Source organism: Staurois parvus, unplaced genomic scaffold (genome assembly GCF_062004578.1).
Source record: "Staurois parvus isolate SC_StPar_1 unplaced genomic scaffold, SC_StPar_1.0 ptg000154l, whole genome shotgun sequence".
In the NCBI taxonomy this organism is placed as follows: Eukaryota; Metazoa; Chordata; class Amphibia; order Anura; family Ranidae; genus Staurois; species Staurois parvus.
Window position 1 is genome coordinate 24,198,888 of NW_028317950.1, and position 25,385 is coordinate 24,224,272.

The 25,385-nt window shown below is 41.6% G+C and overlaps 1 protein-coding gene across 1 annotated transcript in view; it reads left to right on the forward strand.

Annotated features, from left to right (window-relative positions):
* LOC149463675 (synaptonemal complex central element protein 1-like) overlaps positions 1-25,385 on the forward strand; it is a 59,170-nt gene that overhangs the window by 6,265 nt on the left and 27,520 nt on the right. The window contains exon 5 of the mRNA XM_089675329.1: positions 13,613-13,660. Coding sequence (XP_089531455.1) covers positions 13,613-13,660 — 48 coding nt within the window. The remainder of the gene's footprint in view (positions 1-13,612; positions 13,661-25,385) is intronic.

Sequence of the window (25,385 nt, forward strand, 5' to 3'; positions counted from 1 at the left end):
TCTCACGCTCCTGCACATCCCGCTCCCATGCCACCTTTCTCACCCTTCTCCTCCTCCTCATAACCGCGGGGGACATCTCCCCGAATCCTGGCCCTCCACCACCTCCCTCACCCGCACAAAACCCTCCCGCCTCCACGTCCTGCCGCAACCCCCGCAACTTAGTATCTGTCCCCCTGCTCCCTAAAATCTCCCCCCCGTTTTCATGTGCACTCCTGAACGCCCGATCGGTGTGCAACAAGCTTACCGCCATCCACGACCTCTTTGTTTCCCGCTCCCTCAACCTCCTGGCGATTACGGAAACCTGGATCCAGCCCACTGACTCTACCTCCCCTGCTGCACTCTCCTACGGCGGTCTCACCTGGACCCACTCACCCAGGCCCAACGGTCGTAAAGGTGGTGGGGTTGGCCTGCTCCTGTCACCGCTGAGCACCTTCCGAGTCCTCCCAAACCCCCCCTCCCTATCCTTCTCCTCCTTCGAGGCCCACTGCGTCCGACTATTCTCCCCAACCCCCCTAAAGATTGCTGTGATATACCGGCCTCCTGGATCCATACCCCGCTTCCTGGAAGACTTCTCCTCCTGGCTACCCTTCTTCCTCTCCTCTGAGCTACCCACTATCATCCTTGGGGATTTCAACATCCCTGTCAACCTCGACAACCCGGACACAGCCCGTCTCCTCCACTTAACCTCCTCCTTTGCACTTGCACAGTGCATACAATCCACCACCCACTCCGACGGTAATATCCTTGATCTTGTCTTCTCCAACCGCTGCGCTCCCCACAACCTCACTAACACCCCCTTCCCTCTCTCTGACCACAACCTGATTACCTTCTCTATCTCCTCATCCTCCAATGCCTACCCCTCCAAATGTCACACTACTACCAGCCGTAACCTCCGCAACCTTAACCCTGCCTCCCTCCACTCCGCAGTTGATCAACTCCATGACCGCATCCTCCCCCTGTCCTGCCCCGACTTGGCTATGACCGCCTACAACAATGCGCTGTCAACAGCCCTTGACTCACTAGCGCCTTTAACCACACGCAACATCAGACCCCGACCGCTCCAGCCCTGGCAGACTGATCACACCAAAACCCTCAAACGACACAGTCGTGCCCTGGAGCGACTATGGCGCAAAACCAAATCCCAACAAGCCTTCACCCGATACAAATCTGCCTTCCACACCTACACCTCCTCCCTCCATACTGCCAAACAAGCCTACTTCCTGACCCTCATCAAGGCCCTCTCCTCCAATCCTCGCCGACTCTTCTCCACCTTCAACTCTCTACTCTCGCCACCCCCACCTCCACCCAGCACCTCACTCACTGCCCTTGAGATTGCCAATCACTTCAAAAACAAGATTGACACAATTCGCAAGGACATTGCCGCAACTCACACGCCTTCTCAACCCGTCCCCTCTCACACAGCTACCCCCTCATCCCCCCTCCCCCTCGACATAACCCACAGGGACTTCGTCGCTGCTCAAACTCCCTCCAACCCCCTTCCCCCTCACTCAGCTACCCCCTCTACACCCCTCTCCCACGGCCCCACCACTGCTCTTACCTCCTCTCCCACCCCACCCTACATTCCTCATATTGAAGCTCCCCCAACACTCCGCACCTTTGACCTTACTACCATCGAAGAAGTCTCCAAGATCCTCTCTGATGCCCGCCTCACCACCTGCCCCCTTGACCCTATCCCCTCACAACTCCTACAACCTCCCTCCCCCTCCATCCTACGCTCCCTCACCCACATCTTCAATCTCTCCCTCTCCTCCGGCACTTTCCCTTCCCCTCTGAAACATGCACACATCACCCCCATACTTAAAAAGCCCTCCCTGGACCCCAATGACCCGAACAACCTCAGACCCATCTCCCTGCTCCCATTTACATCTAAACTCCTCGAGCGCCTAGTCTACACCCGCCTATGCTCTCACCTCAACGACAACAACCTCCTCGATCCCCTACAGTCTGGCTTCCGTCCCCTACACTCCACCGAAACTGCCTTACTCAAACTCTCCAACGACCTGCTAACCGCCAAAGCTAATGGCCACTATTCAGTGCTCCTACTCCTTGACCTCTCTGCGGCCTTCGACACAGTCGACCACCCCCTCCTCCTCAAAAAACTACACTCACTCGGCCTCAGAGATTCTGCTCTCTCCTGGCTCTCATCCTACCTGTCACAACGCTCTTTCAGCGTTACCTATAATGCCACCACCTCCCTCTCACTCCCCCTCTCTGTTGGGGTCCCTCAAGGCTCTGTCCTCGGGCCCCTTCTCTTCTCCATCTACACCTCCTCCCTTGGTCAACTCATACACTCTCACGGCTTCAACTACCACCTCTATGCCGATGACACACAAATCTATCTCTCAACCCCCCACCTCACCCCCTCGGTCTCCGCCCGAATCACACACCTGTTGAGCGACATATCAGATTGGATGTCGCTCCACTTCCTTAAACTGAACCTCTCCAAAACCGAGTTTCTTGTCTTCCCTCCAGCCCGGACACCACCCCCCATTGACTTCTCCATCATGTCCAACAACGCCACCATCAATTAACAGAAATCCTCCTGCGCTCCACAGAACCTAGTGACCAAAGAGTTAGCTGCTACCACCTACTCTCTATACCGCAAGATATGTGTAAACAAAATAATATAAATGGTGAAGCGCTCAACTTAAAAAATATATAAGAATAATCTCATACCCAAATCAATGTGCAAACTGAATAAATAAAAATATACATGAAATAACTAGTGCAATATCCCCATATATGGATTATACGTCCCTGTTAATATAGTGATAAACAACTAATACTTTTTAAACTGTGCAAAGTGATATAAACAAAAATAATTAATATAAATACAAAAATCAATTGTGATGCCACACTGTGCAAAATCATAAAAGTGTTCAAATGACATCACTCCATGCTGCAATGTGCTCTTCGTGAAAAAATCTTGACGTGACTCCCCTCAATGATAGCCAAAATGCCCCCTCACCTTCCACCTTCGACCCTTGCGGGTCACAAAGCTATATATATATATATATATATATATATATATATATATATAATATATCTCTGTCAGATGTTTCTCCTCCACTGCCTCCACCGACCCAATCAAGATCCTCCTCCAGACACTGGGTTCCACTCAAATATCTCCCCCTCACAATACGGACTCAGACACAGGGCGCATATGTAAGAAAAAACAGACCTCCATAGTGCAACATTGTTTTAATGCACTCAGAGATGTGTATAGAAATGTACTCACATATCCACTAACAGAAACAAGCAGTTCCCCATGTGCTATGGGTATATTCAGGTGTCCAAAGATGGCGTCCGAACCCGGAACCGGAATTACGTCACCCCTATGACCGGAAATACGTCGACGCGTTGCGCCACGATCACGTGGCTTCTTCAGGATGCCGTATTGGATGGCTGAACTTCCTTTTAACTACTTAGGATAATTCACAAGGGGCGTGTATATTACCTCCATTTTCTTGGAGCCCACTATGCATAGGACGGCCACAATCCGCCGCTACTTCCCCTGATTCCCATTATAACTTCTCCACTGTTCCAAATTAATTTAAAACCAAAAACCTTTATTAAACCCCACAATTCTTATTATATTATAAATAAGTAAATACTACATATCCATATATATATGTGACAAAGAATAAATACAAACATGATAGAGGAATTAATCGATATATGTATAAAATCACACATATCTCCACTACCAATATTTTATTTTAATTTTAAAACTACCCCATTTCATAAAATTAATTTAATATATTACGATTATTTTATTATAAATATATTGATTTTTTATTTTGAAGAAATATTAATAAAATTAATTATCTTAATAAATATTAGTAAAATCCAATTAAAACATAATCTCATAAAACTCCTGTATAGTACCCATACCACATGTTTACATCAAATAAAGTCATATATTCTTAAAACCACCAATTTATATATAAACATTTTAAACTTTAAACCAAGCAATATTAGAAATCATTAATGAAACAATTGAGGTCAAATTCAATGTTTAAGCCTCTAGGTGTCAGCGTTTGCATAAGAAAAATCCATTTGGACTCCGCCTGACTTATTGTTCTCACTTTGTGGCTCCCTCTCCAGTGTTTTTTATATCGTTCTACCCCCCAGAATTTTAATCCCGAGGGGTCATTCCCATGATGACTGGCGAAGTGTTTGGAGACACTATGTTTTGGGTTACCCTTTTGTATATTTTTCACGTGTTCTCTTAATCGAACCCACAAAGCTCTTTTAGTGCGTCCCACATACTGCAAACCGCAGTTACACTCTAGAACGTAAACAACCCCTTCAGTTTTACACGTGATAAAATCTTTGATCTCAAATGACCTCCCATTACTATTAGATGCAAACCCTTTCTTCTTTTGATTCTGCCCTTTTGTGGCTTTGCAGACGCTGCATTTTTTACAAGGATAAAAACCTGTGACATTAAACAAGGTACTTTCTCTATTCACCTTAGGTGAGTCTAATACATTCTTCATAATTTTATTCCTCAAGGTGGGAGCTCTCCTGTAAATAAATTTGGGCTGTTCTGGCAATAAATTGCCTAATAGGGGGTCCATCTTTAAAATTGGCCAATGCTTCTTAAAAATATTTTGGATTCTTTTATATTGTAAATTAAAATCCAAGATCACTGCTACTTGATCGACCTTCTCCTTATCATCATTTTTTATTTTATTTGCAATAAGTTTCTCTCTATCCATATTAGCCACCTCTATTTTATTCTTCTCAAGATCAGACACTGAGTAACCTTTAGATGCAAACCTTTTTTCTAAAATCATGGCCTGAGTATTATAATCTTCTTTATATGTACAATTTCTTTTCAGCCTGATGAACTGGCCCTTTGGGATGTTCAGTAACCAAGGGGGAAAATGGCAACTCTCTATCGGAATGTAGCCATTCCTATCCACATCCTTGAAATGCGTTTTGGTACTAATCATTTCCCCTTGTACTTGGATATCCAAATCTAAAAATTGGATGGATTGATTGCTACATTTCCATACAAATCTAATGTTCTTATTATTATTATTTAATTGTTTTAAAAAATCCATTAGTTTTCTTTCATCCCCTTTCCATATGATGAATACATCATCTATATATCTCTTATACATTGCCAGTTCAGCAGGTTTATCCTTATATACTGAATCTTGTTCCCAGTGGGCCATGAACAAGTTTGCCACACTTGGGGCAAAACGAGCTCCCATAGCTACACCTCTAATCTGTCTATAAAAGACCTTGTCATACCAAAAGTAGTTATGGCTCAGGCTAAAATCAAGACATTGTGTAATAAATTTCCTCTGCGTCCAGTTAAGATTACTTAATTCCCTAAGACCCCAACCCGTGGCTTCCAATGCATCTTCATGATTAATGATAGTATACAACGAAGATACATCAGCACTAGCCAATATTATGTTAGAGCTCCATTTTTCTTCTTCCAAAAGTTGAATTAAATGTTTGGTGTCTCTCAGATATGATACCGTATTCTGGACCAATGGTTGTAGAAAGGTATCTATATATTGGCCTATTCTGGCCAATAACGATTGGATACCGTTGACAATTGGCCTCCCCGGCGGATTAACAAAATCTTTATGCATCTTCGGAATTGTATAAATAACCGGTAAACGACAACATTCTGGTACCAAATATCTGCCCTCTTTATTATTTAATATTTTTTTCTTTTCACCTATTTTAATTAATTGTTCCAATTCCTTTTTGTATATCCTTGTGGGGTCTTTTAGTAATTTCTGATATGTATCCACATCATCCAACTGTGCCTGCAATTCACTACAATAGTAATCCTTAGAGAGTACAACGATTCCCCCTCCCTTATCTGCCGGCCTTACTACTATGTCCTTCCTTTTGATTAGTTTATTCACACCTATTTGGAATCCACGATTAACCTTCTTATTCGGAATATGCAAATCCTCTAAATCTTTATTAACCATTTTTTTAAAAACTTCCACTTGGTTATTACTATTAATCTGAGGATTAAAAACAGATTTATTTCTCAATGGGGTATGGGTAAATTTATCATTCAAATTCTTAACAGTATAATCCTTATCTCTTGATAACCCTAAAAAATATTTCTTCAAGTTCAATTTCCTGATATATTTTTGCGTATCTATATACGTACTAAACTTATGTTCTGAGGGGGCGCAAATTTTAAACCTTTGTCAAGGACCATAATCTCTTCTCTTGAAAGGGGGGTCCCGCTAATGTTAAAGATCCCTTCCCCTACTGGTCTCTTTTCCTTTTGTTATTTGCTTCCTCTGCAGCCCCTTCTCTTCCTGGGCTTTTCTGTTTCCCTGGTATTGGACTCTTCTCCCCTTTGCCCTTCTCTAAAAAATCCCTACTAGGATAATGATTTAAAGGTTCAAACCTATTTTGAGTTGGGACAGGACCCTGATTATCATACCTAGGTGGATACCAATCTCCATTCCTAGGACTTCTCTCATAATATGGTTGATAATTCATCCCTTGTTGTGGATAATAATTCCTCGGTTGTTGGTAATCTGACCTCAATTGATTCGATCTATATGGTTGGTAATATGGTCTCCCTCTTTTACCTCTCCCTGGTTGTCCATTATATGATCCTCCTCTCTTCACAGGTCTCCACCCGTTATTGGGAGTAGGATAAGCTTGTGTGTATTGCTGACTTTCATTATAAGTACCATTCACTGGTTCCTTATGTGGCACATGTGGAGTGGGAGCTTTATTAGCTACTACAGATTTCACTGGTGTTGAATTAGTAGATCCTATATCAGGATTAGGGGCTGAGGATTGCCACTTAAACACTAGATTTTTAGAAAAATCATTAGTATCCCTGTGGTATTTCTTCATTTTTCTAAATTTCACCTCCGTATCTACCTTTTCCAGGTCTTTACTTAACCTTTTTGTCAAATTGATCATTTGCGGTGTATCCTTAAATGGTTCAATTTGTTTCCTTATGTCCTCTATTTGCATCTCCAAATTCCTCATTTTTTTCTGTTTTCTCTTAAGCAAAAATTGCACTAGTTCTAAACCTTTTTCATTAAAAAAACAAAACCATTCTTCCACAGAATCTGTATCTGTGAGCCCATCACTAATGGGAACATCCCATCTTAATCTCCTAGGGACTAATCTATCTTTTAGGTATTTTTCATGAGTGGCCATATCCCACCATGTGGTAACCTTTTTCTCCATTAGGTGGCCCAATTTTCTAAGGAGAGTATCTAGATCCCCATTTTTACTAATTCCATCTTTATTAAATACATCTTCCAGATCAATAGTTCTATTTTCTAGAAACCCAAAAACATCCATGTTTGCTGCGGGAGGTAAATTGGTACAACTAAACAGAAATAAATTAACAGAAATCCTCCTGCGCTCCACAGAACCTAGTGACCAAAGAGTTAGCTGCTACCACCAACTTATATTTTTTAAGTTGAGCGCTTCACCATTTATATTATTTTGTTTACACATATCTTGCGGTATAGAGAGTAGGTGGTAGCAGCTAACTCTTTGGTCACTAGGTTCTGTGGAGCGCAGGAGGATTTCTGTTAATTTATTTCTGTTTAGTTGTACCAATTTACCTCCCGCAGCAAACATGGATGTTTTTGGGTTTCTAGAAAATAGAACTATTGATCTGGAAGATGTATTTAATAAAGATGGAATTAGTAAAAATGGGGATCTAGATACTCTCCTTAGAAAATTGGGCCACCTAATGGAGAAAAAGGTTACCACATGGTGGGATATGGCCACTCATGAAAAATACCTAAAAGATAGATTAGTCCCTAGGAGATTAAGATGGGATGTTCCCATTAGTGATGGGCTCACAGATACAGATTCTGTGGAAGAATGGTTTTGTTTTTTTAATGAAAAAGGTTTAGAACTAGTGCAATTTTTGCTTAAGAGAAAACAGAAAAAAATGAGGAATTTGGAGATGCAAATAGAGGACATAAGGAAACAAATTGAACCATTTAAGGATACACCGCAAATGATCAATTTGACAAAAAGGTTAAGTAAAGACCTGGAAAAGGTAGATACGGAGGTGAAATTTAGAAAAATGAAGAAATACCACAGGGATACTAATGATTTTTCTAAAAATCTAGTGTTTAAGTGGCAATCCTCAGCCCCTAATCCTGATATAGGATCTACTAATTCAACACCAGTGAAATCTGTAGTAGCTAATAAAGCTCCCACTCCACATGTGCCACATAAGGAACCAGTGAATGGTACTTATAATGAAAGTCAGCAATACACACAAGCTTATCCTACTCCCAATAACGGGTGGAGACCTGTGAAGAGAGGAGGATCATATAATGGACAACCAGGGAGAGGTAAAAGAGGGAGACCATATTACCAACCATATAGATCGAATCAATTGAGGTCAGATTACCAACAACCGAGGAATTATTATCCACAACAAGGGATGAATTATCAACCATATTATGAGAGAAGTCCTAGGAATGGAGATTGGTATCCACCTAGGTATGATAATCAGGGTCCTGTCCCAACTCAAAATAGGTTTGAACCTTTAAATCATTATCCTAGTAGGGTTTTTTTAGAGAAGGGCAAAGGGGAGAAGAGTCCAATACCAGGGAAACAGAAAAGCCCAGGAAGAGAAGGGGCTGCAGAGGAAGCAAAAAACAAAAGGAAAAGAGACCAGTAGGGGAAGGGATCTTTAACATTAGCGGGACCCCCCTTTCAAGAGAAGAGATTATGGTCCTTGACAAAGGTTTAAAATTTGCGCCCCCTCAGAACATGGATAAGTTTAGTACGTATATAGATACGCAAAAATATATCAGGAAATTGAACTTGAAGAAATATTTTTTAGGGTTATCAAGAGATAAGGATTATACTGTTAAGAATTTGAATGATAAATTTACCCATACCACATTGAGAAATAAATCTGTTTTTAATCCTCAGATTAATAGTAATAACCAAGTGGAAGTTTTTAAAAAAATGGTTAATAAAGATTTAGAGGATTTGCATATTCCGAATAAGAAGGTTAATCGTGGATTCCAAATAGGTGTGAATAAACTAATCAAAAGGAAGGACATAGTAGTAAGGCCGGCAGATAAGGGAGGGGGAATCGTTGTACTCTCTAAGGATTACTATTGTAGTGAATTGCAGGCACAGTTGGATGATGTGGATACATATCAGAAATTACTAAAAGACCCCACAAGGATATACAAAAAGGAATTGGAACAATTAATTAAAATAGGTGAAAAGAAAAAAATATTAAATAATAAAGAGGGCAGATATTTGGTACCAGAATGTTGTCGTTTACCGGTTATTTATACAATTCCGAAGATGCATAAAGATTTTGTTAATCCGCCGGGGAGGCCAATTGTCAACGGTATCCAATCGTTATTGGCCAGAATAGGCCAATATATAGATACCTTTCTACAACCATTGGTCCAGAATACGGTATCATATCTGAGAGACACCAAACATTTAATTCAACTTTTGGAAGAAGAAAAATGGAGCTCTAACATAATATTGGCTAGTGCTGATGTATCTTCGTTGTATACTATCATTAATCATGAAGATGCATTGGAAGCCACGGGTTGGGGTCTTAGGGAATTAAGTAATCTTAACTGGACGCAGAGGAAATTTATTACACAATGTCTTGATTTTAGCCTGAGCCATAACTACTTTTGGTATGACAAGGTCTTTTATAGACAGATTAGAGGTGTAGCTATGGGAGCTCGTTTTGCCCCAAGTGTGGCAAACTTGTTCATGGCCCACTGGGAACAAGATTCAGTATATAAGGATAAACCTGCTGAACTGGCAATGTATAAGAGATATATAGATGATGTATTCATCATATGGAAAGGGGATGAAAGAAAACTAATGGATTTTTTAAAACAATTAAATAATAATAATAAGAACATTAGATTTGTATGGAAATGTAGCAATCAATCCATCCAATTTTTAGATTTGGATATCCAAGTACAAGGGGAAATGATTAGTACCAAAACGCATTTCAAGGATGTGGATAGGAATGGCTACATTCCGATAGAGAGTTGCCATTTTCCCCCTTGGTTACTGAACATCCCAAAGGGCCAGTTCATCAGGCTGAAAAGAAATTGTACATATAAAGAAGATTATAATACTCAGGCCATGATTTTAGAAAAAAGGTTTGCATCTAAAGGTTACTCAGTGTCTGATCTTGAGAAGAATAAAATAGAGGTGGCTAATATGGATAGAGAGAAACTTATTGCAAATAAAATAAAAAATGATGATAAGGAGAAGGTCGATCAAGTAGCAGTGATCTTGGATTTTAATTTACAATATAAAAGAATCCAAAATATTTTTAAGAAGCATTGGCCAATTTTAAAGATGGACCCCCTATTAGGCAATTTATTGCCAGAACAGCCCAAATTTATTTACAGGAGAGCTCCCACCTTGAGGAATAAAATTATGAAGAATGTATTAGACTCACCTAAGGTGAATAGAGAAAGTACCTTGTTTAATGTCACAGGTTTTTATCCTTGTAAAAAATGCAGCGTCTGCAAAGCCACAAAAGGGCAGAATCAAAAGAAGAAAGGGTTTGCATCTAATAGTAATGGGAGGTCATTTGAGATCAAAGATTTTATCACGTGTAAAACTGAAGGGGTTGTTTACGTTCTAGAGTGTAACTGCGGTTTGCAGTATGTGGGACGCACTAAAAGAGCTTTGTGGGTTCGATTAAGAGAACACGTGAAAAATATACAAAAGGGTAACCCAAAACATAGTGTCTCCAAACACTTCGCCAGTCATCATGGGAATGACCCCTCGGGATTAAAATTCTGGGGGGTAGAACGATATAAAAAACACTGGAGAGGGAGCCACAAAGTGAGAACAATAAGTCAGGTGGAGTCCAAATGGATTTTTCTTATGCAAACGCTGACACCTAGAGGCTTAAACATTGAATTTGACCTCAATTGTTTCATTAATGATTTCTAATATTGCTTGGTTTAAAGTTTAAAATGTTTATATATAAATTGGTGGTTTTAAGAATATATGACTTTATTTGATGTAAACATGTGGTATGGGTACTATACAGGAGTTTTATGAGATTATGTTTTAATTGGATTTTACTAATATTTATTAAGATAATTAATTTTATTAATATTTCTTCAAAATAAAAAATCAATATATTTATAATAAAATAATCGTAATATATTAAATTAATTTTATGAAATGGGGTAGTTTTAAAATTAAAATAAAATATTGGTAGTGGAGATATGTGTGATTTTATACATATATCGATTAATTCCTCTATCATGTTTGTATTTATTCTTTGTCACATATATATATGGATATGTAGTATTTACTTATTTATAATATAATAAGAATTGTGGGGTTTAATAAAGGTTTTTGGTTTTAAATTAATTTGGAACAGTGGAGAAGTTATAATGGGAATCAGGGGAAGTAGCGGCGGATTGTGGCCGTCCTATGCATAGTGGGCTCCAAGAAAATGGAGGTAATATACACGCCCCTTGTGAATTATCCTAAGTAGTTAAAAGGAAGTTCAGCCATCCAATACGGCATCCTGAAGAAGCCACGTGATCGTGGCGCAACGCGTCGACGTATTTCCGGTCATAGGGGTGACGTAATTCCGGTTCCGGGTTCGGACGCCATCTTTGGACACCTGAATATACCCATAGCACATGGGGAACTGCTTGTTTCTGTTAGTGGATATGTGAGTACATTTCTATACACATCTCTGAGTGCATTAAAACAATGTTGCACTATGGAGGTCTGTTTTTTCTTACATATGCGCCCTGTGTCTGAGTCCGTATTGTGAGGGGGAGATATTTGAGTGGAACCCAGTGTCTGGAGGAGGATCTTGATTGGGTCGGTGGAGGCAGTGGAGGAGAAACATCTGACAGAGATATATTATATATATATATATATATATATATATATATATAGCTTTGTGACCCGCAAGGGTCGAAGGTGGAAGGTGAGGGGGCATTTTGGCTATCATTGAGGGGAGTCACGTCAAGATTTTTTCACGAAGAGCACATTGCAGCATGGAGTGATGTCATTTGAACACTTTTATGATTTTGCACAGTGTGGCATCACAATTGATTTTTGTATTTATATTAATTATTTTTGTTTATATCACTTTGCACAGTTTAAAAAGTATTAGTTGTTTATCACTATATTAACAGGGACGTATAATCCATATATGGGGATATTGCACTAGTTATTTCATGTATATTTTTATTTATTCAGTTTGCACATTGATTTGGGTATGAGATTATTCTTATATATTTTTTAAGTTGAGCGCTTCACCATTTATATTATTTTGTTAACGCCACCATCAAACCCGCCCCGCAGGTCAGAGTACTTGGTGTCATTTTGGACTCCAACCTATCCTTCCAGCCCCAAGTCCACTCTTTAACAAACTCGTGCAGACTCCACCTCCGCAACATCGCCAAAATCCGCACGTTCCTAACTCCAGAAACCACTAAACAGCTCATCCACTCCCTCATCATATCACGACTCGACTACTGCAACTCCCTCCTCACTGGCCTGCCTCGCCGCTGGCTATCCCCGCTTCAGTCCATCCTGAATACGGCTGCCAGACTCATTCACCTTTCCAACCGCTCCGTTTCCGCCACCCCCCTCTGCCAATCCCTCCACTGGCTTCCGATTGCGCAACGGATCAAATTCAAAATCCTAACGCTGACGTACAAAGCTGTCCACCATACTGCCCCGAACTACATCTCTGACCTAATATCCAAGTACCGCCCAACACGCACACTCCGCTCCTCACAAGACCTCCTTCTCTCTAGTTCCCTGGTCTCCTCCTCCCATGCCCGCCTCCAGGACTTCTCCAGGGTGTCACCCATCCTCTGGAACTCCCTGCCCCAACCCATCAGATTATCACCTACTCTCCTCTCCTTTAGGCGCACCCTGAAAACCCATCTCTTCAGGGAAGCCTACCCCGCCCCCTGCTAACTTGCCGACCTCCTCCACTCTTCCTACCACTCCATCCCCCACAGCTATCTCCTCCTGTGCCACCATCCCCTCCCTCCTAGATTGTAAGCTTGAAAGAGCAGGGCCCTCGATCCCCTCATGTTTTGCATTGTATTGGTATTGTTCTGTCACATGTTCTGTCCCCCTTTATAATGTACAGCGCTGAGCGAACTATTGGCACTTTATAAATACTGTATAATAATAATAATAATAATGTTGTAATTTGTCGCCAACATGTTCATTCCATGCCTAGAAGACTTGGTGCTGTCCTTCGTAATCATGGAGGCCATACAAAATACTAGATGTAGTAGTTTTTGTTGTGGGGTGTATTCCTTTTTGCATCAACTAATTTTGAGTAAAACTGAAGATTTACTTATTGTTTGCTAGAGGTGGCTTGGAAGGCACACAAGAGGTACAGGGCCTGACCTGCAAAGCAACATGGAAAGATTTTCCTAAAGTCAGATAATTGTTTCTATCAAATTCTAGGAAGCTAATTTTGCCAAAATGTTGCGAAAGATGAAATTGGTATCAGTCTGCTCATCCTTATTTCTAACACCTTGCTGACAGTAAAAAAAAGCTGAACATCTTACAAGGCTTATTTGCTTTTGTCTTTCAGTGCGTGCAGAGAGACAGAACCTGCAAGAAGAGCTGGAAAAGAAGCAAGGTAAACAAACTGAAGTAGGATGTTGGAATTGAATTCCTGGAGTAATTGGCAACCAGTGTGTAAGCAGGTGCAGTCTGCTTTCTCCACTGCAGGTGGCGTTCAATCTCGGCAGTCTTGCAGAGGGAGAGGAAGTCAAGAGGCACATTGTTCCTCTATGCTTTCCAGGGCCACTGGGGAAGCTATCTGGTTGGATGCTGCAGCCCCATGTGACTTTGGTGGCCATTTTGGGATGGGCAAAGTCTATTTAACCATTCGCCAACCGGCCTATAGCCAGATGGCGGCCAGTCGAACAGCTCGTCCCTCCAAGTGGACACCATATGGCGTCCTTTCAGGCATGTGCAGTTCGCCTGCCCGCATGGCCGCTCTGCCGCGCGATCTGTCACCGGCCGTGTGCCTTGTACACGGTTGATGACAGATCTGTGTACCGGCCCCGTTGCCAGTACCATGTGACCTGCTGTGACCAATCTCAGCAGGTCACATGACAGTTGTATACAATGGATGGCTTCCTTTCATGCCATCCATTGTATACAAGTGTGTCTAGCTGTGAATGGTCACAGCGATCACATGCACAAGCTGGGCCAATCACAGCCCATCTGTGTCATGTGATTAGCCGTGGCCAAATCACAGCTAAGCACAAAAAAAAAAAAACCCTGAATGAATCAATGTTATTCAGGTAAATGCTTGATTATAGCAAAGTAATTCTTTACTATAAGCAAATTGTGTAAAAAAAAAAAAATACTGATCACTTCCCCAAAGTAGTACACTATTAGTATGGTAGCATACTACTTTGGTCATAGTGAAATGTGAAAAAAAAAATCTTAAAAAAAAGAGAAATAAATGTAATAAAAAATTAAATCTAATAAAAAAAAATGATAATTTTTTTTTTTCCGTACTGTCACCAGTCAGTGTCCCTGATCACCGCCATGCCAGTTATATGATGATGCTGTACTGCACTGGTGACAGTATGTAAAAAAAAAATAGTGAAAATATTTTTTTTAATTTTCCGAAAAATTATGACAAAAAAATTACAACTTCAAAAAACTTGCCATGCCTCTTATGAAATACGTCGGACTGTCTATTTTGCAAAAAGTGGTCATTTGTGGGGATATCTGTACTGTTCTGACATTCTTGGACCTCAAGAAATTAGATTGGCCGTCAGTACTTCAGGATTGATCAATTTTCAGATATATACCATAGTTTGTGAAGTTTATAACTTTCCTACAAACTAAATAATACATCCTAATGTGGGTTATTTTCACCAAAGAAATGTAGTAAAATACATCTTAGCCTAAATTTATGAAGAACAATTATTTATTTGCAAACATTTATTAAAAAAAACAAAGAAAAATGTGTTTTTTTTTTCAAACTTTTCGGTTTTTTTTGTTAATTTAACAAAAAATAAAAACCCCAGTGTTGATTAAATACCACCAAAAGAAAGCTCTAGTTGTGTGAAGAAAATTAGAAAATTTTAGTTTGTGTACAGTGTTGTATGACCGTGCAATTGTCATTCAAAGTCTGAGAGCGCTGAAAAATGGCCTGGGCAGGAAGGGGGTAAAAGTGCCCTGTATGGAAGTGGTTAAGACCCAGGCTCTCAAGTTTGGCAAACATTTTGCGTGTGGGTAGTATAAAGACAGGTCACCCATTTGTCTGGGACAGTGGATAGTGGTAAGGAGAGGTTCCAGACGAGTAGGGAAAGGGTAGGTACACACCATCATTTCTATAAACCTCGTATTTGGGTACAGACCCGCCAGGCTGCATTCCGTCCCTCAAAACAGACACTACACACATCTGAGACCTGCTCTGTTGCACATCACTGTTACATTCTGTGAATGAGTGGTGTCTTCCAGCCAGGCTTTTTGTAAAGTGTGAACTTTAATACAAATTCTGTTTCTTGCAACTGGACTGAGTGTTTACTGCCACCGCTCCACATTACACCTCCCCACAAGTGGAGGGATTGACAGAGAAAGGTAGGGTTGGATGAGTAAGAAGAGAGGTGGATGAGTTTAGCAAGTGAGGGGTAATCTGTTTTTTGTAGTCCACAGAGAAGAGTGTTGCTGTAGTCAATCCAGGAATGGGCCCGCAATAAGGGCCTGCACTCGCTGTATCATAAATGAGGAAGGAACAGATCAAGGATACGTTTTAACCACTTCAATACCGGACACTTTCACCCTCTTTCTATCCAGCACAATTTTCAGATTTCAGCACTTTCACACTTTGAATGCCAATTACTAACTGTGTCATACAACACAGTACCCAAGTAAAATCGTTATCATTTTTTGGGATAGATAGAACTTTCTTTCGTGGTATTTAATCACCACTGTGTTTTTTTAAATTTTTTTTTGTGATATAAATGAAAAAATACCAAACATTTTGAAAACAAAAACACATTTTTCTTTGTTTCTATTATACAATTTTACAAATAAATAAATAATAAATAATCTTTCTTCATACATTTAGTCCAAAATGCATTCTTCTACATTTCTGTGGTAAAAATGACCCAAATCAAAGTATAATATTTAGTCTGTGTGAAAGTTATAGAGTCTACAAACTATGGTATATACTGTATATTTGAAAATTGATCAGTCCTGATGTACTGTATCTCATTTCTTGAATGTAATCATTTCTTTTACAATTTTTGTTTCTCTATTTAATTTTTTTTTTTTTGCACACTGTCACCAGTGCAGTGCAGTGTTACCTTAGTGACACTATGCTACTCTAGTGAGGTGAGGGAGAGATTTTTTTTTACACTATGATTGCTTATAAAAGTGATAATCACTGTTATAAGTGATCAGTTTTATAAATGGCATCCATTCATGTGCCATTATTTACAACTGTGTTTAGCCACAATTATCACATGGTACAGGTGCATTGTGATTGGTCCTGTCTGTACCATGTGATCACTGTGACCAATCACAGAAATCACAATAGTACACAATGAATGGCTATGAATGAAAGCCATTCAATGTGTGCATTTGACATGTCATTGCTTTGACCACATAGTACCAGCTCCGGCCCAGTAGAATAATCTGTCATCAACTGTGTACAGTGGACACAGTGGGTGACAGATCGAGCCACAGCATGCCCACTAGAGTGCGCAGGAGTTGTGCGCCTGGTGACATCCACCTAGAATTACAGTGCTCCCAGCTGGGAGGGAGGTAGTTGAAGATGGAGATAACTGGAAGTGTTTAGCTTTGGACAGAGTGGGCAGCACATTTGCTAAGTGGTTAGCACTTCTGTCTGGCAGCACTTGGGTCATTGGTTCAAATCCCATCCCATGGTACTACCTGCATACCTGCAGAGAGTTTGCATGTTCTCACTGTGCCTGCGTGGGTTTCCTCCAGGTAGTCCGGTTAACTCCCATACTCCAAAGACATGCTGGTAGGTTAATTGGCTGCCGTCTAAATGGCCCTAGTATATGTGTGTATGAATGTGAGTTATGGACGTTACATTGTAAGCTCCTTAAGAGCAGGTACTGATGTGAATTTACAGTGCAGGCAGTCCCCGAGTTACAAACATCCGACTTACATAGACTCATACTTCAGAACAGAGGCAGAATGAAGTCACGCTGGTCCCGGAAACCGCCGGGTGACCATCTCGCTGCTCACTGCATGCTGCCACCTTTTATTTGGTGGACCTGTCAGCAATCCCACATCACTGCATGGACATTTAACCCCTCTCCATTCTATCCAAACTTAAAAAAAAAATTTTTGGCTGGAGTTACACTTAAAAAATTTACCTGTTCTCCAGGATCTCCTTGCCGCATGTTCTGTTTTCCTGCAGAGTATGGAACGCAGGAGTAAGTGATCTTTGCTCCTTTCATGATTATGGCTAGTTCACCTAAATCTTAACACACAATGTCCAAGGTCTTAATTTTCCGATCAGGAGACGTAAGGCCTTTGACTACTTTCACTCAATTGGAGCATAATTAGTGCAAGAAACCCATTTTCTTACCTCGTATTGGCCTACCTTTATACATAAACACTACCCTACTTTTTTAAGTCTAATGCCCCAGACAAAACACAGAGAGTTGCAATATGTATTTCTGAGCAACTATCTTTTTCACCATCACAGGTTATTTCTGACTCTGAGGGTAGGTTTCTGTTGGTACAGGGTGATTTTGAGGGCTCCCTAGTCACATTGTTGACACATTACGCTCCTAACTCGAATCAATTGGGCTTCTTCCAAACACTCTTCCGCACACTTTCCCCTCACTTCCAGGGTGTGTTCCTTTTGGGTGGGGACTTTGATATAGCTTTAGACTCATCTTTAGATAAGACATGCCTTCTAGGTTCACAGTTCATGAAACCCTCCAAGATGGCTACCAAGTTTGCTAAATTATTACATGCACATGATTTGGTAGACGTCTGGAGGGAATTTAACATTTCTGAGAGGGACTACACATGCTTCTTGCACGTCCATTCCACTTATTCAAGGATTGATTACGTCCTAATGTCCTCCACTTACTTACCATAATGCACTTCCTCAAAAATCCTGGAAACGGCCTGGTTGAACCATTCTCCTGTCTTGGTCTCCTTCTCCTCCCTCCGTAGCCCAACAACTACCTATACCTGGCATCTTAACGAATTGTTGCTCAGCAACCCAGCCACTTGCATGGATATACTGTAGAATTGCAATTGAAGGAAAACATTTCTTTAAATGATCCCGCCCATGCTTCATACATGTGCACATGGGAGGCTTATAAAGCTGTGGTGCATGGCACTCTGATTCAAATAGCCGCCAGATATAAGAAGTTCTACGAATCAACTCTTAAACAAAAAGAAAAGGTCCTACATGACTTAAGGCTCATAAACAAGATGCCTGGGTTCACATGCGTAGTCAGATAGACGCTGCCAGGCTTCAACTAAATGTATGTCTTACAGCTAAAGCCAAAAAGGATCTGTGATGGTCCAAAGCTAGATTCTATTCTCAAGCTGACAAATCTGGCAAATTACTGGCGACCAAATTGTCCCCCAGATGCCCTGCCCTCATATGCTCAAGATCAGGAAGGCGTATGACTCTTTTACACAAAATCCTTAGCCTTTTTTGGGATCTATACACAAACGTTAACATCTCAGGCCCTCAGGACTTTGATGACTTAATGGCTGCTTTCCCCATTTTGGCCTTCCTGGCAGAACACAGACAGCTTATGAAACAGCCTATTACAGTTACCGAGGTATTGTCAGCCATCAAACAGGCCCAGGTGGCTTTAGTGCATTATACTATTAAAAAATTCTCACCACTATTGGCCACTCCTTTGACAAATTACTTCAACGCCATTCAGGAGGGGGGAGCCTGTGGATTTTGATTTCAACAGAGCATTCATTACACTCATCCCAAAACCCTATAAAGATCCCAGCGATGTAGCTAATTATAAGCCTATTTCTTTAATCAACAAAACTCAAAAATGTTCACCAAAATCTACACCAATCGATTGTTGACCTTTTTAGACCAATATATACACTCTGATCAGGTTGGATTCCTACCCCACAGATAGGCAGCGGACCAAATGCGTCGATCTTATCTCTCTTTTACACTCTTCTTGGGATGGGGAGGGCAATAGAAATGGGATGTTATTATCCCTGGATATACGCAAGGCATTTGATTCCCTCTTGTGGTCCTACCTCTTTCGGCTACTGGAAAATTCCTGACATCTATCCATTCACCATATAGCAATCCTACGACGCAGATTTATTTATTTATTATTTATTTCAGGTACTTATATATTTCTTTGCGGGGCCATAAATCGGCACCATTTGCTGTCTTTGAGGGCACTAGACAAGGATGCCCGCTGTCGCCCTTATTGCATAGCCTCTCTATTGCGATCCATCAGAACACCAATATACTGGGGATCAAAAGTGGGGACCAGCATCATAAATGGGCACTTTTCACAGACAATTTGCTCGTATTTGTCACCTCCCCTCATACTACTCTCCCTAACTTACTCTCCCTATTGGACCGATTTAGTCAGGTTTTGGGGCTCTCGGTCAATCAGAACAAATCTGAAGCCATGAATGTCAATTTATCGGAAACAGTGTACAGAAGCCTTCAAGCTCAGTTCCCATTTATGTGGCAAACGGTATCCCTTTCCTATCTTGGAGTTAACGCCTCACAATTCGTCTCTCTATAAGGCGAACCCGGCAGTCTTTCATAAATTGTTGAAGGACACGAGGATCTGGTTGGATGGGCAGAATCGCTTCCGTGAAAATGATGGTTTTGCCAAGGATTCTGTATTATTTCAGGACCCTACCTGTTTCAGGACCAGTGGAGGCCTTAAGCCAGTTTCAATCAAAAATGGTCCATTTTATTTGGGGAGCGAAGGGTAGCAGGTTAGCTTGAAACACTATGTACACTCCTAGAGATATGGGAGGACTAGGGGTACCTGACTTTCGGAATTTCTATATTGCAGCTCAACTCACTCAGCTTAGCCATCTTCACTATACACTGTATAAACCGGATTGGGTACCTTTAGGAGCCTGTTCCCCTGTGTCAATAGACATGGTCCTATGGCTCCCTTCGAAACACCAAAGGGCCATTATGTGTCCTACGCTTTCCCATTCCATAGTTCTCTGGGACCCTGGGACATGCCAAAGTTGGTTTCTCAATTACCCCTACACACCTGTGGCTCATCTCTTCAATAACCCATTATTTCTACCAGCTCAGTTCCGCTGGTGGACAAATAAGGGCCCCTATCGTATAGGACAATATATAGATCATAAGGGGATACGTTCTTCCTCATACTACTTACAGAAAATGCAGATGCCCCCCTTGGAGAGTTTTCGCTTAAGACAAATTTACCATTTTCTTAGCACTCTACAACAGAAGAGTCCTGATCTTTCAGTTCGTACACAATTAGAAAGCAGATGTTTACAAGGGATCCTCACAAGGAGATGTTTCTCCATTCTATGTAAATTCTTTATCTCCCCATCATCAAACCTTCCCTAGCAAATTGCGTGGGAGCGGGATTTGGACATATCTCCTCACATGACGGAATGGCAAAACATGGTCTCTGCAGGTACCTAAGGGCAAAATGAATGTGCCCCTAATTGAAGCAGGATACAAGGTGCTCACCAGATGGTGCTTGGTACCCGAGCATCTTTCTAAAATTATCCAAGTTCGTCGCTCTCATGCTTTAGGGGATGCAGCCAAATAGGCTCAGCTATTCATGTTTGGTGGTCATGCCCCCTAGGTCCAACGATTTTGGATACGGGTTCATTCAATAATTTACTCGGTTACTATGGTAAATATTACCAAAGATGCTTGAAAAGTGTTACACAATGAACCTGTGGACAATGTTCCAAGACCCACGCAGACCCTGATATATTTCATGTTTCTAGCCGCCAAGATTTCTATTGCTACTGCTTGGAAAAGCCCTGTGATTGATTTGGCCTTAATGAGACGGAAACTAACCTGGGTCATGTTACATGAGAAACTAGTCAGTGTTCTACAGGATAAACAACCTCTGTTTGAAAAAGTACGGAATCCCTGGCTATCCTGCCTGCAGGTACCAGGCACTTAAGACCGTCACCGTGTCCATGGCAAGGCGGACTTCTCAGGTGGGTGTGTACCTCCTTTACTGCTCTCCTTTCCTTTTTCTTCTTTTCCCCCTTCTCAGCTTCTTCTCTCTAGACTTTTTTCTGTGAATATTTTTTGGTCCATATTACGGACCTCTACTCAGGGTTTAAGAATATAGTCTAGATTATATGGGTATTCCACCCCCCAGGAGGAAGAGAGGATACTATATTTGACTTGATAGTAGTGTAAGTACCTTCTATCCCCCTGTTGTTCCTTGCATTCCTCATTTTGAGGTAATATCACTCTGGTCACCTATGTATGAGACATGCATTTATGTGCATATATATATATATATGATCATTTCTTTGCCCATTTTCCAGTGTATACTTCTATTATGCAGTGTATGTTTTGCCCTTTTCCAATATGGCTGCTATGCTCTCTGGGCACTGAGGATGAGGTCATCAGAGAGAGATTTGTGGAAAAGAGGGAAGTGAAGATTTCCTGAGAGAGAGAGAGCTCAGACTGTAAGTGTTGCAGCCTCCCCTCACTGAGAAATGCAAACAAGACTGTTAATGCTTTAATGTTCCTGTTTGGAAGATACTTTATGTTGAATGGTTCACTGAATGTTATTTCTTCAATACATGGACTTTCATATACACTGCTGTGTGGATTACTGTCTATGTGGATGATAAATTTCTCAGTTGGGATTTCACTTGTTATCCACAAGCCCCAGTTGAGTGGAGGCACTTGCACTTGTTAGAGATTGTGTCCTGATCACACAGATTATAAGGACTCTGCTCCTAAATACTATAGAGGTGGCGCCATCATACCCCAGTAGCCGCAAAGAGTGTACAAATAGCGATACTGTCAGGGTCCTGTCCACAGCAGAAGTTCTGGTGTTTCTGCCAATACTCTTCATGGCCGCAGAAGGACACATCAGCCTCAGTCTGGTGCCAGACGGCCTTTATAAGGAGACTCATCACTTTCTCTGGTTGCTGGATGAGCTCCCCATGGTTTGTTCCTGTTTCCTGTGACTTCCTGATTCTGACCAGGCTTGTACTTGGACCTGTCTGCTCTACTGACCCCCCGATCTGACCTCGGCTTGGCTAAAGGATACTCTCTCTCTCGCTCCTCCGTGTATGACCTCGGCTATCCCACCTGACCACATCCGTTCTATTTCCCACCCGGTACCTGACCTTGGCTCGAACTGACTAACCAGCAAACATCCAAATCCCAGAAGGCTTGCATACCACGCACAGACGCCTCCAGTCTGCAGACCTATCCCCGTGCACCAGCTGTGCTCCTGAGTGGACCACCAACCAGCACTCCTACAGGCGACCTGTGCCACTTTGGGCCTGACTCCCGCTGTCCCACTGTCAGGGGAGTCTGGAACTTAGCCTCAAGGGAAGCCCTCTCTCCACTGGCCTCCATCACCAGGTACGTGATAGCTACACAATATAAAGTGCTGCATAGATTATAGGTGCTATATAAAAACCTGTAATCAGGGCTTTTTTTCAGCTGGAACTTGGTGGAACTCAGTTCCACCACCTCTGGCCCAATGCTCCCTGCTCACCACTATCACTTGTAAATACAGATGTCTGGCTTTTGTGTTTACAAGTGACAGCTTGTCTCCCAACTGCTTCCACAGATTTAATCTCGTGAGTGGTTCCCGCTGAGTGCAGGATGGGGACAAGAGAGATGCAGGTGTCCCGGGTGTAGTGCGGATGCTGACACCCCCACTGGATGATCTCCATGCTAGTGAGAGAGGTGGAGCCACCTACAGTGTGTGGTGAAAGGTTGTCGATAGCCCCTGGCTATCTGTCTTTATCAGGCTGTTGAAGGTACGACGCGTCGGGGAGATTGACTTCATCTCAGAAAAGACATACACATACACACAGTGATAGTTGAAATCAATCTCTCAAGTTTATTAGCGGGAAGAAAATTAATATAACAGAAAAAAGAAAGGTGGGGGGCACAGAGTATCAAAAAGCTGAGTTGTCAGTAATTGATTGGCTGAATACAAAAAGACAACATTGACGTCAATTCTGAAAAGTGATGAGAAGCGGAGTTTCACTTTCCCAGGAATAAAAGTTTCTAAATTGTTTAAAAACACTTCTCTACTACATACAATAGAATCTCGCTAGATACTTGTCAAGGCTGTAAACATGACTTTCTCAGGCCTTGAAATCGGTTACAAGTATTCAACAATTATTTTCCCATGGGACAAAAGTATTTGACTTTTAATTATATCATAACAGAAACAGGTGCTGTTAATACAAAGAAATAATTGGATACTATCTCCTTCTTTACCAAGGCTAAGCTTAAGAAGAATACTGTGAGTATAATTCTGTAACACATAACTGACACAGCATATTTTCATTAACTCATTCTGGGTATAATACAAAACAATTAATACAGGAATGGAGTGGAGGGGAAAACAAAATGACAGACCTAAAAGACATACATTTCCCTTCATGTGGGGAGGTACTAGAGCTGGCTGGGTACTTCAGCGTAACCTCTTCCCCTCCGTCCTATAGCACAAATACTGCTACAGGGCTACAGGGGTGCGCAAAATCATGTATGCGTGACTTTGCATTTCTGGGTAGGCGGCTCGTGTGTGCCCTACATGTGCCGCCATTTGCGGCCTCAGCTGTCATTCATCGGGTCCTGGCCAGTGATCGCCGAGTATCTCCTATAGGGAGCAGAGCCATACAAAGCAGTGTGCTTACAGTGGAAAGCACACACACAGCATACTGTGAAACAGCACACAATTAACCCTTTGATTTATTTATTTATTATTACAGGTACTTATATAGCGCAGTCAATTTACGCAGCGCATTACATATATATTGTACATTCACATCAGTCCCTAACCCTCAAGGGGTGTACAATCTATAGTCCCTAACTCACATTCATACATACTAGGGCCAAATTAGACAGGAGCCAATTAACCTACCAACATGTCTTTGATGTGTAGGAGGAAACCAGAGTACCCGGAGGAAACCCGCACAGGGAGAACATGCAAACTCCAGGCAGGTGGTGCCATGGTTGAGATTCGAACCAACAACCCTAGTACTGCCAGGCGGAAGTGCTAACCATTTAGCCACTGTGCTGCCCACCCCACATGTTAACCCCTTCCTGCCCAGTGCCATTAGTACAGTGTCAGGGCTTTTTATTAGCTCTGATCACTGTATTGGTGTCACTGGGGATGTCAGTGACACCAAGTCAGTTCCCCCCAGTGTCAGAATGCCCGCTGCAGTCCCGCTATAAGTCGCTGATTGGCGCCATTACTAGAAAAAAAAAAATTCCAGTATATATACTGCCATTTGTAAATGCTATTACTTTCACATAAACCAATTAATTTACACATATTAGGATTTTTTAGCAAAGACATGTAGCAGAATACATTTTGACCTAAATTTATGACAAAATTTGATTTTTTAAATTTTTTTTGGGACACATTTAATAGCAAAAAGACAAAAATATAGTTTTTTTTTCTCAAAATTGTCGGTCTTTTTTTGTTTATAGTACAAAAAATAAAAACACACAGGCGATCAAATACCACCGAAAGAAAGCTCTATTTGTGGGAAAAAAAAGACGTAAATTCATTTGGGTGCAGTGCTGCATGACTGTGCAATTTTCAGTTAAAGTAATGCAGCGCCGTAACGCAAAAAATGGCCTGGTCAGGAAGGGGAGTAAATCCTCTAGAGGGCAAGTGGTTAATACAGCAAAAACTGTAAAACATGTGGAAGATGGTGGATCTTCTAAGGAGGGGAGGAGAAGATGGGGGCAGTGGAGGGTGGGGGATTGCATGCAGAGTTTAGAACTGAAGAGGGTTGAAAGTGAGATGAGAATGAGGGATGCAAAGTTACGAAGCTATGGAAGAGAGCGGAGTGAGTCTGAGAACTCTGTGTGTAACCCCAGCCCCCACAAACTCTGCACTTGGTACGTAGTGCACTCCTAGTATTTAATGCCCCTTTAAGACCCTCCATTGTTAGTGAAATTTGACCTCGCTATTTGATGCAATTTGGATGGTGTGTGTGTGTGTGTGTGTGTGGGGAGGGTGGTTTTGGGGGTATCGTGGTTGAGTTCCTGCACCTATTTCTCAGAAAAAAAGCCCTGCCTGTAATAAATAAGTAAATGTAAGGTGGAATCAAGTATTATACCCAGATCATAAGCTTGGGCGGCTGGCATTATTGGGTGTTGTGAACAG